The sequence below is a fragment of the Miscanthus floridulus genome, chromosome 2 (genome assembly GCF_019320115.1).
Source record: "Miscanthus floridulus cultivar M001 chromosome 2, ASM1932011v1, whole genome shotgun sequence".
In the NCBI taxonomy this organism is placed as follows: domain Eukaryota; kingdom Viridiplantae; phylum Streptophyta; class Magnoliopsida; order Poales; family Poaceae; genus Miscanthus; species Miscanthus floridulus.
In genome coordinates this window covers 122,812,103-122,830,390 of record NC_089581.1, presented here as the reverse complement: position 1 = coordinate 122,830,390, position 18,288 = coordinate 122,812,103, and the positions used below count along the sequence as shown (strand labels likewise).

The following is an 18,288-nucleotide window of genomic DNA, read 5'->3' as shown; positions in this document are numbered from 1 at the left end:
CTCCCCAAGAAAAATAAGAAGGGTCACTAGGAGAAGCAAGAAGTCCTCGAGGCCGGCCTAGTCACGGCCGTAGAGCACAAGAATCCCCGAGGCCTCAGAGGCCCCGGGCTCTTCAACGATATGCTTAAGAAACCCTACCCTTACAACCAAGGCATGGTGAAGCATGCCCTCGAGGAGTGCACCATGCTCCGGCGTTACTACGCCAAGCTTGGGCTGCTCGATGATGATGCCAAGAGGAGGGGCGCCGACGACAGGGATGATGATAAGGACGACGGGTTCCCCGAGGTCCACAATGCCTTCATGATCTTCGGCGGGCCCTCAGCGTGCCTCATGGCACACCAGCGAAAGAGGGAATGTCGGGAGGTCTTCTCGGTGAAGGTGGCCACTCCTCGGTACCTCAACTGGTCTCGGGAGACAATCCCCTTTGACCGGGACGACCACCCCGATTATGTCCCGAACCCTGGGCAATACCCACTTGTTGTCGACCCCATCATCGGCAACACCCGGCTCACTAAGGTATTGATGGACAGAGGCAGCGGCCTCAACATCCTCTACGCCAACACCCTGGAGCTCCTTGAGCTCGACCAGTCACAGCTCCGAGGCGATGCCGCGCCCTTCCACGGCATCGTGCCAGGGAAACACATGCGGCCCCTCGGGCACATTGACCTGCCCGTCTATTTCGGTACTCCCTCCAACTACCGCAAGGAGGTCCTCACCTTCGAGGTGGTTGGGTTCAAGGAAACATACCACGCCATCCTAGGGCAGCCATGCTATGCCAAGTTCATGGCGGTCTCCAACTACACCTACCTCAAGCTCAAGATGTCAAGCCCCAATGACGTCATCACTGTCGAGTCCACGTATGAGCATGCATACGACTGTGACATCGAGTGCATCGAGTATGTTGAGGCTATCATAGAGGCCGAGACTCTCATCATCAACCTCGATCGACTTAGTAGCGAGGCGCCTGACTCCAAGCATCGTGCTGGGACTTTCAAGCCACAGAGGCCGTCAAACTCGTCCTGGTCGATCCCATCTGCCCCGACGACCGGGCGCTGAGGATCAGCGCCACCCTCGATATCAAATAGGAAGTCATGCTCATTGACTTTCTTCGCGTGAATGCTGATATGTTCGCATGGAGTCCCTCAGACATGCCTTGCATACCGAGGGAGGTCGCCGAGCATGCCTTGGACATCTAGGCCAGCTCTAGGCTGGTGAAGCAGCGTCTACGCCGATTTGACAAGGAAAAGCGCAGGGCCATCGGCGAGGAGGTGTAGAAGCTTTTGACGACTAGATTCATCAAAGAAGTGTCCCATCCAGAGTGGTTAGCTAATCCTGTATTAGTTAAGAAGAAAAATGGGAAGTGGAGAATGTGCGTGGACTACACCGGTCTGAATAAAGCATGTCCAAAGGTCCCTTTCCCATTACCTCGAATCGACCAAATCATCGACTCCACTGCGGGATGTGAAACCCTATCCTTCCTTGATGCGTATTCCGGTTACCATTAAATCAAGATGAAAAAGTCCGACCAGCTCATGACTTCTTTTATCACACCATTTGGCATGTACTGCTATGTAACTATGCCTTTCGGCCTCAGAAATGTAGGGGCCACATACCAGTGGTGCATGACCCAGGTCTTTGGTGAGCACATCGGGCGAACCGTCGAGGCCTACATGGATGACATCATGGTCAAGTCTAGAAAGGCTGGGGATCTCATTGATGACCTAGAGATAGCCTTCAGATGCCTCAAGGAAAAGGGCATCAAGCTCAACCCCGAGAAGTGTGTCTTCGGGGTCCCCCGAGGCATGCTCTTAGGATTCATAGTCTCAGAACGCGGCATTGAAGCCAACTCGGAGAAGGTCTCAGCCGTGACCAACATGGGGCCGATCTGAGACCTCAAGGGAGTACAGAGGGTTATGGGATGCCTTGCGGCCCTGAGCCACTTCATCTCGCGCCTTGGCGAAAAAGGCTTGCCTCTGTACCGCCTCTTGAGAAAATCGAAACGTTTTTCTTGGACCCTCGAGGCCGAAGGAGCCCTCGCCAAACTCAAGGCATTGCTCGCCAATCTTGCTGTCCTGGTACCGCCAGCCAAGGGCGAGGCCCTCTTACTCTACGTTGCCGCAATGACCCAAGTGGTCAGCGCAGCCATAGTGGTCGAGAGGCAGGAAGAGGTACATGCTCTACCCATCCAACGACCTGTCTACTTCATCAGCGAAGTGCTCTCCGAGACCAAAACATGCTACCCCCGCATCCAGAAACTGATCTACGCCATGGTCTTGGCTCGACGCAAGCTGCGTCACTATTTTGAGTCCCACCAGGTGACTGTGGTATCGTCTTTCCCCCTGGGAGAGATAATCCATAACCGAGAGGCCTCAGGTAGGATAGCCAAGTGGGCCATCGAACTCATGGGGGAGGCTCTGTCCTTTGCGCCTCGGAAAGCAATTAAATCTTAGGTCCTAGGTGATTTCATGGTAGAGTGGACCGACAACCAACTACCACCGGCCCAAGTCTAGGCGAAAAACTAGACCATGTACTTCGATGGGTCCCTAATGAAGACCGGGGCGGGTGCGGGTCTGCTCCTCATCTCACCCCTCGGAGTACACATGTGCTACATGATTCAGCTCCACTTCACTGCCTCCAACAATGCAGCTGAGTACGAAGCCCTAGTCAATGGCTTGCAAATCGCCATCAAACTTGGAGTACTGTGTCTCGACGTACGGGGCGATTCGCAACTTGTTGTTGACCAAGTGACGAAGGAGTTGAACTGCCATGACCCTAAAATGGAGGCATATTGCAAGCTGGTACGTCACCTTGAAGACAAGTTCGACGGTCTCGAACTCAACCACATCACGCGGCAATTCAACGAGGTCGTGGACGAACTGGCGAAGATGGCGTCGGCGCGGGCCCTGGTCCCCCGAACATCTTCACCAGAGACCTCCACAAGCCTTCCATCGACTATGCCTCAGCAGCGGAAGAGGGCCCACCGGTCGAGCCCACCACAGGGCTCGAGGCCCCCTCAGTCGCTGAGACCCCCATGGCCGAGACCGAGGTCATGGAAATCAACGCGGAGCCACCCGAGGCCAACCAGGGCACGGACTGGCGGGTTCCATTCCTTGATTGCCTCATTCGAGGAGAGCTCCCTACAGACAGGACCAAAGCCAGATGGCTCGTGTGGCGAGCCAAAGCTCACATCCTCAGCAATGGCGAGTTGTACTGGCGAAGCTCATCTAGCATCCTCCAACGATGCATCACTACCGAGGTAGGTCAAGCCCTACTTTGGGACTTGCATGTAGGAGCCTATGGGCACCATGCGGCACCTCGGACGCTCGTCGGAAACACCTTCCGCCAAGGGTTCTACTGGCCAACGGCTGTTGCTGACGCCACCAAGCTCGTACGCTCCTGTGAGGGATGCCAATACTACGCTCGGCAGACGCATCTCCTGGCCCAAGCCCTCCAAACCATCCCCATCACATGGCCATTTGCCGTGTGGGGGCTCGACATGGTTGGGCCTCTGTAGAAGGCCCCCAGGGGCTTCACCCATCTGCTGGTAGCAATCGATAAGTTCTCCAAGTGGATCGAGGCTCGTCCGATCAATCGAATCAAGTCCGAGCAAGCGGTGCTGTTCTTCACTGATATCATCCACAGGTTCGGGGTTCCAAACACCATCATCACCGACAACAGGACACAATTCACCGGCCACAAGTTCCTGACATTCTGCGATGATCATCACATCCGTGTGGCCTGGTCGGCCATAGGACATCCTAGGACAAACGGCCAAGTAGAGCGTGCCAATGGCATGATCCTACAAGGACTTAAGCCAAGAATATACAACCGGTTGAAGAAATTTGGCAAGAAATGGTTTGCTGAACTCCCATCGGTCATCTAGAGCCTGAGGAACACCCCTAGCCGAGCCACGGGGTTCACACCGTTCTTCCTAGTCTACGGAGCCGAGGCCATCCTCCCCACTAACTTGGAATACGGCTCCCCGAGGCTATAGGCCTACAACGAGCAAAGTAACCGCACCGCCTGCGAGGACGCCCTCGACCAACTAGAGGAAGCCCGAGACGTTGCGTTGCTACATTCGGCCAAGTACCAGAAAGCCCTACGACGCTATCAAGCCTAGCGCATTCGAAGCCGAGACCTGAAAGTGGGCGACCTGGTGCTGAGGCTGAGGCAGAGCAACAAGGGTCGCCACAAGCTGCCCCTACCGTGGGAAGGACCATACATCGTCGCCCAAGTGCTAAAGCCCGGGACCTACAAGCTAGCCAATGAGAAGGTCAAAATCCTCACCAATGCTTGGAACATAGAATAGCTACGTTGCTTTTACCCTTAAATTTCCAAGCATTGTATACATTGTTTCTTGAAATACAATTAAGAAGCGTTCTTTAGTTGTCCTAATTTTTCGAGAAACCCCCTGGGCCCATCAAGGGCCTCAGCGATATGATAACTTCATTAGGGAGACTCAGCTTCGCCTCTACAGAGGTGCCCACTACGGGGCTCGAACAAGACATGGCTCTGCCTCTGCAAAACTGAGCCTCCCTCGGGGGCTAGTAGGGGGGACTCCCCCTAAGTCCCACGCACCATTTTTTAGTTGTTTTTTGAAAAAAATTCTACGCCAAACTCTCTAGCATGCTCTGACAAATCGATTGTAAAAAACCTAAGGACCGAAAGACTGTCTCAAGGCCAAAAGGTCAGCCGAGTCGCGAGACGACCTACGCCTCCGGGCTACAGCACTCCCTCACCACCTTTTGCCCGAGGGACAACTTAGGCGCTGAGGAAGTTTTTTGCAAGAGATATGTTCAGAGATGAGATAGAGGGCAGAGGCTCAGAAATACAATAAAAATGATTAAGAAGCATAAACGCATAAGTACTTTAAAAAAGGCCTCGACAGGCCACAAGCGTCATGGTACAAAAATAATCCTAATCTGCTTACATGGCCTCTTGGGCCTAGGTCAAGGCTCAGGGTCTCTAGCGTCGGTGGATGGCATGGGAGGGACTACCTCCTCCACAAACAGCTTGGCTAGCGCCGTGCCAGGGCCCTTAGCTGCCTCCATCAGCTTTGCGACCTCCTCATCGGCCTCCTCGTCATCCTCGGCTAGGACGTAGCCATCGCTGACGGCCTCAAGGTCGACACCGACGTAGTGCGAGGCGACGACGGCCAGGGCACACTTGACACCTGTGTGCAGTGCCCCTCAGAGTCGCTCGCGTACTTGGCCTCTCAACGCGATCAAGCGGCTCCCAAGGGAGCTGCCCGACTAGACCCCCTCCACCCCTAGGGCCTCGCAGGCGATACGGGCGGCACTCTGCAGCGCATTGTGCTCTCCGATCTCGGCATCGAGCACCGCCTGCACTGCGACAGAAGCCTTAGCGACCTGGGAGACCTCCTTCTCCAACCCTGCACCAAAACAAGCATGATGGGGTTAGGCACGAAAGAAAATAAGCCAAATAGGGGTGGAGCCCTATGGGACTCACCCTCGGCTTTCTCTTCCTAGCGCTGGGCCATGACCCGAGAGGCCTCGGCTTTCTCCTTCTAGCGCTGGGCCTCGACCTGAGAGGCCTTGGCTTTCTCCTTCTAGCCCTGGACCTTGACCCGAGAAGCCTCGGCCGCCCTAGAAGCCTCCTGCTCTAGCTCTGCATCACACCTGGGAGTTAGGAGTCGAACGCAAGGAAAACAAGTAAAACGAGGGGAACATGACTCACCCTCGACCTTTCCCTTCTAGACCATAGCCTCAGTCCGGGAGGCCTTGGCCACCATGAGGGCCTCTGCTAGGGCGCCTTTCGCCAGCAGGTGCGCACCCTGCTCCGCCCCCAACTGACCAGCGAGGGCCTTGGCAGAGGCCGTCGCTTCTTCAGCCCGAGACCTAAAGGTGTCCCGATCGCCGGCCACCCGAGTTAGCTCCTCCTCTAGCTCCATGACCCGTGCCGCCAAAGGGGCGACCTGCTCCTGAGTCGTGGCCGCCTCGGCCTTCATATCAACACAGCAAAGGTGGAGGTCCTCCACCTCCACGCTCCACGCCGACAGAAGCTCATTGGCATCGGCAAGCAAGTCCTTCTGCCATTGGAGCTGGTCCTAGACGTCCCTCTCCCATTTGAGGAACAATGACTTCCTGAGGGACCGGGTCTTGAGCTCCTAGATAGGTAAAATAGGGGTCATTCAATGCGAGAAAACTTAGAAAAAGACAACACCACACGAGAAAAGAAGGCGCGAACCTAGGCGACCCCGGGCAGATCGTCGGTTATGACGAACAGCGTTGTCCACGGCGACCGCTCCGCTAGCTGGCGGTATTGCTCGAAGTTGTCCCAGCGCCCCCCTCGGTCGCATCCTTGAGGGCAAACAGAGGCTCCCCCTCAGGGTCATTCCGGCTCTACCACAAGACACACGGGTGATCCCACCCACGGGGCTCGGGTCATACCTGCACGAGGGCTGAGCTTCCCTTGCTAGAGGTCAGAGCCAGCTGCTCCACAGTACCACCCGCCTTGGCATCGACCACCTCCTTCGCCCGAGAAGTATCGTCGAAGGAGATCGAATAGACCTCCACTTCCCGAGCGCTCTCCTGCAATGGCGGCGGGCCTTGGACCGGTGGCGGTATTGAGGCTTGCCCCGCCTCTGCCTCCACTTCCTGGGCCGCCGGCTTCGCCGCGCTCATGCCAACTCCCGTCACCCCAACCTCTATGGTCTCAGGGGCTCCGATCCCCGCCACTTTGGCCTCAGTGGTCCTGGGCGCCTTAGCCTCCATCGCCTTGGCCTCGGAAGTTTAGGGGGCCTCGTCCTCGCCCTCGGAGGCCTCGGTGACTGAGGGCGCCTTAGCCCCATCTGACTTGCAGGCCTCGGCCTCACGAGTTGTAGGCTCCTCCTACTCTGCTTGCTCCATGGCTGCCTCGACAGCCTCTCCCTAGGCGACCGGCTCCTTTGGGTCAGCCCCCACCGACGTCGCGCCACATTGTATGGCGGCCTATGCCTCCACCACCCATTGAGCGATGGAGCCAGCTCTCACCTTGAGCGCCTTATGTGGCGCCAGGGCGGGCACTTCCACGTGATGCTTCCAGCTGAAGGTACAGACTCGCAAGGTCAGCATGCGGCCGAGGGATGAGTGGGAGCTATTGCAACTCCATGGACAAAACACTCACCTCGAGCGGGGGTGCAACCGCTTTAGCACTGCGACCCTCCTCTGCAATGGCGGTGGTGGTGGCGATGGCATGGCCCCCATATCCGTGGGTGTCGGCCGGCCCTTGCCGGACTCCGGCACCCCCTCTGTGGGGGTAGTCGCGTCGCCCCCGCTGCCACCTGCTCCACCTCTGCCGTCGAGCCCACCAGGCTGGCGGCATGCTTTCCTAACGCCCATGCCTTGGGCGTGTCGGCCTCGGCCTCGGGGTGGGCGGTCGCTGGCCCCGAGGCGTCCTCTCCTCCTCCTCCTCCTGGAAGTGCTAGGCTGCTCGCTGACGCCTCGAGTGCTATCCCCCCAACGTCAGGGAGATAGTCCAGGGGACCCTGCCCCACCTCGCTCTCGTCCTCTTCGCCCAAAGAGTCCGTCGACAGCGACGGTGACGGAGACGCCTCCACTGGGAGACCGTCCTACCTCTACTATCGGTGGCGCTTCTCTAGTCCCTCGCGCTCAAGGATCTTCCTCGTGCGCTTTGCCTCCTCGGCATCCTTCCGCTTCTTCTACGCCTCGGCGTGCGCCCGGTTCACCACCCGCCACGCTGCGTCCTCGGGAATGCGTGGCGGAGAGGCTCGCACGTCTCTCATCCCTTGTAGGAACGGCGAACACAAATAAGGGACTTAAAAACGGTGAGGAACAAGGAGGCCTTGGGGGCCGCAGCAGCGCGTGACTTACTAGAGAAAGGTAACCCCGCGATGGGCGCATCACGAACGGGGTCAGACCACCGATCTTCAACCACCCCTCCACCATCTCTCTCACCCGACAAAGAATCTCCTCGTCGGAGAGGGCGGAGGCGAACATCCGGATGCCCTCGATTGGCTCATCCGGTCTCATTTCGAATAGACGCCGCTGCCGAGCCATCAACGGTAGCACCCTCCGACGGTGGAAAGCCGCCACAACCACAGCGACCGTGAGGCCACGGCCGCACAGTCTCTCCAGTCCCTCTAGGAGCGGCTACAACTTGGGTTGATCCTCCTTTGGGACGCCATACCTCCACTTCTCCGGCTAGCTCTCCACAACCCGCCCGGTGTAGGGGGGAAGTCTGCTGTCGTCATTACAGAGGTAGAACCAGCTAGTGTACCAGCGGCGATTGGTTGACGCGAGCTGGGCCGAGATGTAAAGGTGCTGCCGGTCCTGGTGCACTTGGAGAGTGTAGCCGCCGGCCCTCACCGCCTTCCTCGTGCCCGTCAGCTTGGTGGTATGCCCCGCCCGGAAGAGGTGGAGCCATAGCTCCCAATGGGGGACAATCCCTAGGTACCCCTCACAGACGGCGACAAAGATAGCCGCCTGCGCGATGGAGTTGGGGTTGAAGTTGTGGAGCTCCACGCCGTAGTAGTGCGGGAGCGCCCACATGAACCGGTCCGCCGGCAGGCCAAGACCGCGCTCGTGGAAGGACATGAAGCTCAAAACATAGCCATCACGCGGCCTCAGCTCTGGCTCGCCTGATGGAGCAATCCACTTCGGCCTATTGGGGTCGGTAACTGGACGGAGAAGGCCGTTATCGACAAGCGACTGGAGTGTCTCCACGGATATGTCGGACCAACCCCAAGCATCTGCCTCAATGACATCAGTGCCGGCCATAAGTGCGGTGGAGAATGCAACTACAGCGGTAAGCCTCTCTCTCCCTGCCTCGCCCTTCTCCCTTCTTCTCCCCGGTGCTCTCTATTCCTAGCAATGGCTCAAGGGCGGCAAAGGCGAATGCAGGCAAGGTAAGGAGGGGAGGGGTGAAGCTCGTCATGTATTTATGCAGGAAGGGGGCGAAATGAGCGGGCGACGAAATCGGGGAAGTTTCCCTCAAATCCGGCACAGTTAATCCAGATCCGATTTTACCGCCCACGTACCCACCTTTTCCTTATTAATCGCGTGAACAATTATGTCCCATCCACTGATAGAGCGTCGCGTCCGACCGTAGTAGCGGTAGGCGCCGTTCCGCCTCCTCGAGAAAATCACCTCAAAAGGTGCGCCTGCCATTGTCAAGCCGATGGGGGGGAATATCCCCCACCCGATTCCTTTCAGACAAAGGAACTAGGCACCAAGCTCGTTACGCTCTAGGGGTTCGAAGGCTGGGCCTCGAGGGTTTTGATAGCCGTCCTAGGGCAACAAAGTCAGGGACGACTACGGGCGAGCCCATATGGGGCCGAGGCCCAAGCAAGCGAAATGCTTGGGATGCCCTAAGTCGTGTTCGAGACCGGTAGGGAGGTCTCCGAATGGGATCCCATCGTAGGGAGGCACCGAGCCACCGGGGCCCATCGAACGGCCCCGGCACCCACTAGAGAAGCCCTTTGGTACTTTTGGAGTGTGTCTCTAGACCGCTAGCTGACCCCTATCGAACGGGGCACGGGCCTCCACTCTGACTTACCCGATAACAGCTCACCGAAAGTGTCACCGCTCGCGCCCACCGAGGGTAGCCTGGCATATTCCACCCCTCCTTCCGAACGAAAAGGATAGGGAAACCCCTGATCGCCCTCTTGCTCCGAGTAGAGGCTCGGGGGGCTCTTCCTACAACCAAACCAAGGCTCAGCGACCCGAACACGCACTCATGGGTTCGGCAAACGCAACAAAACCCCTTGCACGATGTGAGAAAAGCCCCTGATAGAATCAATCCATTTCTCTAGGGCCTTGGGGGTTACACCCGACGGGTGCGCTCGCGCGCACCCACCGAGGCCTCGAGTACGAAACACCATCCCGCCAGGAGCTACCACGAGCCGAGTCTCGTCAAAACCTCAGGGAGAGCGCTCACACTCTCCCTGAGGCTCGGGGGCTACTGTTGGGTACCATAGAAAGAGATCCCCTAAGCAACAACCAAAAAAATCGCCTAGACCCTGTCAAAATCAATGCCAAGAGACAAACTATTGGCTAACCCCCGGCCTTGACCGAGGCCACCGACTCTCCGCCTCACTCAAGGCCTCGCACGGAAGGCCTCGAACGGCCTACCGAATCTCCGCCTCGCTCGAGGCCTCGCACGAGAGGCCTCAGACGGTCTACCGATTTTCTACCTCGCTCCGAGCCTCACGCGTAAGGCCTCAGACGAGATGCTGATTCTCCGTCTCGCTCGAGGCCAGCTCGGCAATAACCCCATCGCCTCTGCCTCAACCGATCTCCCCAACAGAGCATCGCATCCAATTAATGTGACCAACCACTCCAGCAACTTCAGATGGACGGCGGCTCGACACAGCGGAGCAGCCGACGAGGCGGGAAGTCGCATCAGCACCATAACGTCCAGGACAGGACAGGACAGGGCAGGGGTTACCGGCCGCTGTGCTCGGTACAGTGTCCATGACCGGCGCCCGCACTGCACTGTGCGACCTAACCCTTGCTCCAGGAACAACGTGGCATGGGGAGTCAAGTCCGGGTCACTATAGCCTCGAAATCAGTGTACAGGACCAACTGCTCCCTCCACGCCTCGACAATCTACTTCAGGGTCTCGGCAACCTCGGGATTCACGCCCGTCGAGCCCCCCACGATGGCTCGGCCTCGGCACCAACTGAGCCTCGGCTCTTCACGCGGTCAACACACAGCGACCGGCACGTCGCCTGCCAGGCCCTGCGTCAAGCTATTACTGGAGCTCCCACGTTGCACAGGATCGGATGTGACCGGCACGTTTCTCCAGCACTTCAAGGATAGGACCACTCCATCGACCATACCACCACAATGACAGGCTACAGGGCTCAGACATGCCGCCTCTATTCGCACGACGCCATGTAGCTAACACATGTATCACCCCTGTCCCCCCTTCAACTATAAAAGGGAGAGACCGGGGCCGTTTCTGAGGACGGAGGACAGACTTACTCTCATGCTCGCACATACTCACGCACAGGGGAGCTCATGAGGTAGACGGACACGCGCTCGACACTCTGTAACACGCGTGCTTCTCCGCTGCCTGAGATCAACATCCCAAGCAATCCACGCCGCTCTACGCAAAGACCTGGGACTAGCTCCCTCTCTTGCCCTGCTTGTAACCCCCTACTACGAGCATTTCGGTGCAAGGAATACAAGATCGATCTCTCAGACTGGACGTAGGGCACCTATTGCCCGAACCAGTATAAACCTTGTGTCTCTTTGCATCACCATCCGGGATTAGGGGCACGCAGTACATCTTCACTAGTTGGTTGAGGGCCCGCCGATCCAAAACACCGACAATAGTTCAACTTTTACACAATATCTTTGAGCATGTACTCAACATAATTTTGCCCTTCCCTGACCACTTCTTTTGCCCTTCTTTGACTGTTGCTCCCTTCTCCCTTTTTAAGTTGCTTGTTGCTTGCTTCAGTTTGGTCAGGGACAATGCATTGCTAAGATAAGATGTCAATCTATGAAATTCCAGAGAAGACAAGAATGACTCTTTGTTTTTTGAGAACAGGGATGCATGGAACTTAGTAATTTGTACAAAGAAAAGCATGATGGATACATGCATGATATGATAAAGTAACTGCATCTCTGAGACTGCTTTACCTAGCACATGACGAACCTGAGGTAGCCGAGCAGGGCTTCCAAGGAGCCGAGGTGGTGGTGGTGGATGAATCGTTAGGCGCCTCAAGCATGGACACCGAGCTCAAGTTGTGCTGCGCGTCGCACTCCGCAGCCGGCATCCTGACGTGGCCCGTCGACTCTGCTTCACTGTCGGCGATATTATGTCTGGAGTTAGAACATCTGAACTGAAAGTGGTGGCGTAAACAGTGAACATCTTTGAATTCACTGTCTCCAATATTTGATGTAACAATGATACTGGGATCATTAGAGCTGCATGAAGCAAAATGTCATTGGAACTTAACAGGGCACTTAAGCAATTTATTACAACCAGGCTGTAGTTCTTATTAGGGACAGGAATAGCAAGGTACAACCTAAGTGTCATAGGAAAGGCAAGCAAAGCAAAATTAAAAAGCTATCGTGGCTGTAAATTGTAGTAAGTAATAGGGAGATGCTGGATTCCTTAACCACCTGTGTGGGATAGCACTTTAATCAATTTAATCAATCTTACCAAATTGACTAAAGTGCTATCCCAGACAGACTAATGGACAAACCACCGGCCATACAAAAGCATGATCCAGGTACATAAATATGAAGCCACATAAATATCAACCATGTCGTCATACCCTACGCTGGTCACAGGTCAGCATGCCCTACGCTGGTCACTGGCCTTGCTTTATTTCCGCTGACCCAGTTGCGGTAAGCTAATCTTTGATTTCATTTTTTGGGCTGCTGCACAAGAGGAAGAAACCACTTAGTAATATCATATTTGTTACAACGATATCAAAGGCTTATAGAAAAGGTATTGTATCATACAGGATATGAATAAGGTTTGCGTAACCCAATCGATTAATTCATATGTGACAAGATGTTTCAAAATCAGGCAAACGGGCAACACAAAGCATGTTTGAAGACTACAAAATTTCCATGGCAATGGCCCCACGTAGCACAAGGGTCATTACAAACTCCAGATGCTCTAGCAAGAACAGTGTGCCTGTTCGGCAAGCTGTGCTGCTGCTGCAGCAGCCAACCAGCAAAAGCAGCAAAGGCAGTAGCAAGCAAGCAACGGCAGGAAGCTACGAGCAGCAAGAAGCCAGCAGCAGCAGTGGCTTAATGTGGAGCGAACAGGGAAATAAAACTGAGATGAACAACAAATTGATTTCATTTCAGGGACAGCATGATACATTCATTTTTTGAAGCTACGAAACACTCCTGTAACATTACTTCTACATTCAGACATCTTCCCTGACAGATACATTTATGTAGAGCACCACACATTCTAGAACTGTGATTAAGCAGACCACCTGGACAAATGGATGACTGCATACTGCGCACAGCAGGGCAAGAATCCAGAGACAACATTATGTGAAATGGAGAAACCACTCTATGTCCAGGTAATGCGACCTAAAAAGTATGTAGGCAAGCGTTTTTTTATAAGGCAGAAAACCAATTAGTCCTATACATTTGAGTTGAGTAACCATCAAAAAGTTCGTGGTAAAACAGTGATGCTAGAAAAAGTATGTAGGTCACTCAGCTCTTGCCTGCGAATCGTTGCCTAATGGAGTTTCCTCTGCGGCTTTGATGAATTTGTCCACCTCATCACGGAAAAGAGCGTCGTGTCTTAATGAACCATACATCCAAGAGTTCCTATAGTCCATCTTATAGAAACAAAACAATCAAAGAAAGAATATTACTCGAGAATAATTGTATATACCCGAGACACGCACTATGGTAGTAGAGGATAGTTAATTAATTGACTATTAATGCATAAATATTTTAAAATATAAATTAATTGGTTCAAATAAATAATTTTAAAGAAAACAATTAGCAACATTTAATATTTCATCCACTACCTTTCATGCAAACTCCATTCTAATTTCATGGTAGAGGATAATTAATTAATAGCCTATTTATCCATAACTAATTAAAAACACACATTATAGAAAGGAATCAAAATAAATATTAAATGATAATTAGTAGCCATGGTAGAGGATATTTTACACATTAGCAACAATTAAAATCTTACACATTCACCTACATGCAAACCCTAGTCACATAAAGAAAAAATTGAAAAAGAAAAAAAAAACAAAATCCTAGATCTAGATCTAGATATAGGGTTTCATGACACATGCACCAAACTTCACTAATACTACACTAAAATCAACAAATATGTACTAACAAAGGGTGCAATCTTACTTCCCTACCTAATTTACCCTAGTATAGTGAAAATTAGGGTCCAATTTCACTCATAACTAGCTTAAGCTCCATGGAAGAGAGAGAAAACCAAAAATCAAATTACTCACTAACCAACGAATTAAACTTCAAATAAAGAGTTGGAGAAGCATTTCCTTAACTTTTAGAACCTCTCCACCAAAGGATTGGAGATCAAAACCTTCCCCTTAGTAGAGCAATTTTTAGGAGGAGCCTAAGGCCTCCCAACTTTTTTTTATGTAGAAGAGTGTGTCCCGAGGTGGAAGAAGGGGGTGGCTGCTATTTATTCGTGCGCCATCAGTAGGGACGGCTAGTGATTCAGCCGCCCCTACAGTTGAACAGCAGGGGGCGGCTGATGGCAGCCGCCCCTACAAATGGGCATTGCAGGGGCGGCTGGTGATGGAGCCGCCCCTACAGATCAACCCCAACTGTAGGGGCGGCTTAGGTTACCAGCCTCCCCTACAGTGCCATCTGTAGGGGCGGCTAGGCTGCTGGAGCCCGAGGACGTCCACTGTAGGGGCGCCCTCAATCCCAGCCGCTCCTACAGTAAAAATGCCCCATTCCTAGTGTGAGAATCTGGTGTAGTGGGGCCATCTATCTGCCTGCATGTAGGTGTCAGACAACTCTAAATAAAACATGAATGTCTTCCGACATTTGAATTGAAAAGAAGTGATTGCTTTTGTCCTAAAGATGCTGCAAAATTTCTCTTTCGTCAGCTCTGCAATGTAGATTTGACTGGTACACATTTACGATGAAATGTTCTATAGCCGATCTATAGTTGTATGGCCTACCTCACATGCCTAGCTAGGCTAAAGGCCTATTTGGAACAGATTCTAGCCGGATTCTGTTAAAAAAATGCGACCCGAGTCCCTAAATGCCGCGTTTCATGTCGGGCTTTCTCCGGGTGATTCTCTCCGCGGCGCCAATTGCACATGAACGCTGAAACGGCAGGGAGGAAGCAGTGGGAAAAATCACTACAGCTTCTACCTCTGCCCGCGTCGCCCTCCTCATGTTCGCCTCCGACCGCCTCTCCTTCCTTCATCCTCACCATCCGTGCCCACCTCATGTCTGCCGGCAGCCATGCTCCCTCACTACACCACAACACCAAGATTAGCGATGGACGATTTGATGCTAAAAGTGGCTACAGCGACAGACAAACTGACGCTAAAAAGGTACAACGACAGACTTGCGCAGACGCTGTAAGTCCTGTCGCTAAAAATATTTAGCGTCAGATGATACTTTTAGCGACAGATAGTCTGTTGCAGTAAATATTTACAGCGACAGCGACAGATAGCATGTTGCCACTCTTTAACGACAGATAATATGTTACCACACATTCAGCGTCAGATCATCCAACACTCCATACATTTACAGCGACAGACTGTTCAACAGAACAATTTAATATAGAAAAAAATATAATTTTTAACACACATCAAAACGATATTCAATGCTCATATAGTGTCCAAGTGTCACATGAAGATACACAAACACATATCACATGCAGCTCAATACATATAACATCCAATTTGTCTTGTACATCACATCCATCAAAATCAAGCACCAAATAAATTTGTCTTGTACACCATATGTTTGTGTACATCACATCCAGCAAAGTCAACCACCAAAAGAATTACATGAATGTACTCCTCAGGAAACAATACTAATACTTTGTGTTTCACATCTAAGGTTTGTGCACACAATCATTTCTAGGAACTCAAAAGCCAAAAGTAATGACGTGCCAAAAGTAGAGCACATCCATCAGATTATGAGGAGAATCATTTTTCAGAAACTCAGGCCAAAGGCTAGTGCCCAGCACTTCCTGAAAAATAACTATGTAATTAGGCAAGTGGAGAAAATATATAAAGCTGTTGTACAGATCAGTCAAGTGTAAACAACCATTTTCCAGAAATTGAACCAAGAGACTAGTATAACAAAAAAAATTCACTTAAGTTTTTTACTTTTATAACCATGGAATCAGAAAGTGTAGACAAGTTATGTAAAACTGAAGTACAGTATGAGTTATCATCTAAAGCACTAGGCCTCATTTGCGCCTAAGTGCGACAAATGCCTCTAACCAATTTAACTTTCAGTCAAGTTTAAATTTCAGCAGTAAATTATCCCATCAACATGCCTCTGGTTTGTGCCTAAAAGTAATCAAAACTCTAGTCCATTGCTGGTTCTTAGCTGTCCTATGTTCCGAAATCATCACTTCTATAGTAGTACATGCATACAGCAGTGAGTTAAATCAATACTTGAGGATGGAACAGAATGTTAGTAATTGTCTTCCAAATATATTTCTATATGTTGAATTTAGTCACTAGGTTTTTACAATTTGTCACTAGTTTTGTACGCAGTTTGATTCCTTGAGATAATAGTCATTTGCCTGATACCTGGAATGTGAAACTAGGCTGTCAGTATGTTTCCTACAATGGAATAGTGGAATAAGAAGCAATTGACACCTAGGCATGAGATAACAACTAAAGCTTCAGTGGATTACATCCTCTGCTGATACCTGTTTGTTGTCAAAACAGTTGTAGCTTGGAGCACTTCTAGTTTTCCATTATTTATAGTGTATTCCATGAATTTTACACTGGAGCATTTATATCAAATAAACCTTTGTTCTTTATTTAATGCAATCACGAATTACTGTCAAAACGGTAATCTTATAATAAGGAAAGAGTAGAGCTGTCGAGGAAAAAGCACTTGTACTGACTTCAAAAGTATCAAAGAAACAGCATATTATCGTTCTAGTCACATACCCTGCTTTCCTCATTTCCTGATATATTGCTAAACACTGCTGGACCTCCTGTAGTGATCCATAATTGCTGCGTGCTGCCAGGAGAGTTTTGTACGTCACCTGAAAATGAACTACTATGTCAAATGCAATTTACATCGATGGAATTTTTGCAGGTTGATGTAGAGTAAACCATTGACTATGCCATGTTTCATATCATAATGTCTAACATCAACAAGCAGCAGAGGATATCCAACTAATCAACCCAAATAACTTGACACCAATAAATTATGCATGCATCCGAAGCATTTAGCGGTCAGCAACAGGCACAAGCTACTCTGGATGAAATTAACAACACATTAGTACGATATAAAGCCTAAGCTTTCATACGAACCTTAAATGATGCGAGGTGCCAAATAGCTCATGGGCCAAACAATAAATGTTACATCAGGAAGCATCAAATCTTATAGTTAAGGAAAAGCAAAGCATCAAAGCTTTGTACCTAAATTTTAGATAAAACTCACCAAATTGGGCTTCAGTTGGTGTGTTTTCATTTCTTCAAACAAGTGCAGTGCTAACTTCGAATCTTTGTTTTCAACACATGCCTGGAGGACATTGTAGAAAAGCTTACTGGCAGACCATAAGTCTATAAATAAAAAGAAGTGCCCATTAACCAAGTAAAATGTGTTCTCCAGTGACCAACCTTAATAGCAACAGTATATGCAGAGACATTAAGTCTCATCCCAACTCGCTGCATTCTCCTTAGTGCCTATGTCAAAAAGAAAAGGATAGCAATAATTAATTTATTATTTATTAAGAAAAATAAGAAATAAGGAAGTAAGTGTTATGTTTATCCAGATGAAAAAAATCACATGGACATTGTCAACAGTGTAAGGGCAGTACTGAAAAATGGAAAGACATGCCACATAGATACTGTGATACTGAGAAAGTGAATTACCATGGAATGCAAATTAAGGATCATTTGCAGCCAGAACTCCACAGGCTAAGTGGATTCATAAAATAATTCAGTATCTATTCCGTCATCTATTTAATCTATTAGTTCTTTGATTCTTTGTCCACAAGAGGTACATCAAGTTTTATAAAATGGAATACTTCAACAGGATACAAACAAGGAAGGAATATTTAGTTGACACAAAAGTTGATATAAGGCCAAATGTCATAGCAGATTATATTGTGCAAAAGATATCAACATAAAACTTTGAAGCATGAAATCTGAACAGCTCCATCCCTATTTTGAGAAGTTCCATAAATATCCATGAGTATAGACCAGCTAATAAGATCAGGACAAAGGCCATTCCGCCTCATTTCGTTCATTACAGACTTTGCACGTTCTGCATTAGTACCACAAGCCTTCATCAAGATGTTATAGGTTGTGACTGTTGGCCTGAATGGAACCACCAATATAGTACTGCCATTACTAGGATACTCTTTACAGAATGTAAAGCCACCATCAAGACCTCTCTTCTGTTCAGGGGATAGAGATATCTTGATACCAGACTCCTTCCAACTGTAGAACAATATTAAAGCCAATAGGGACAAAATTATGTGAGAATATGCTAAATAAAGCAAATACCTTTTTTTATAAGCATTGCTTGCTTCTTTGAATTACCATGACCACTTCCGCTATACCATTCTCTAGAAAAGATATAGAGTAACATTTTAATATAGAGTTACAACACAAAAGAGAAATACTTATGT

General features: G+C 50.7%; 1 protein-coding gene across 1 annotated transcript; it reads right to left on the bottom strand.

The window, feature by feature from the left end:
* Positions 1 to 16,173: 16,173 nt before the first annotated feature.
* Positions 16,174 to 17,354, bottom strand: LOC136536981 (pentatricopeptide repeat-containing protein At5g02830, chloroplastic-like). The gene is made up of 4 exons (XM_066529096.1): positions 17,273 to 17,354; positions 17,094 to 17,174; positions 16,595 to 16,692; positions 16,174 to 16,225 (listed from the first exon to the last, which is right to left on the bottom strand). Exons 1-4 carry the CDS (start codon positions 17,324 to 17,326, stop codon positions 16,174 to 16,176), a joined length of 285 nt encoding a protein of 94 aa, XP_066385193.1. The 5' UTR covers positions 17,327 to 17,354.
* Positions 17,355 to 18,288: the final 934 nt, after the last annotated feature.

Coding starts and splice junctions, on each gene's coding strand:
- LOC136536981 (XM_066529096.1), bottom strand. CDS start 17,326: ATGCAGCGAGTTGGGATGAGACTTAATGTCTCTGCATATACTGTTGCT. Junction 16,693..17,093: donor ACCAACTGAAGCCCAATTTG/GTGAGTTTTATC, acceptor GTTCATTTTCAG/GTGACGTACAAAACTCTCCT. Junction 16,226..16,594: donor CAGGAAATGAGGAAAGCAGG/GTATGTGACTAG, acceptor TTCACATTCCAG/GTATCAGGCAAATGACTATT.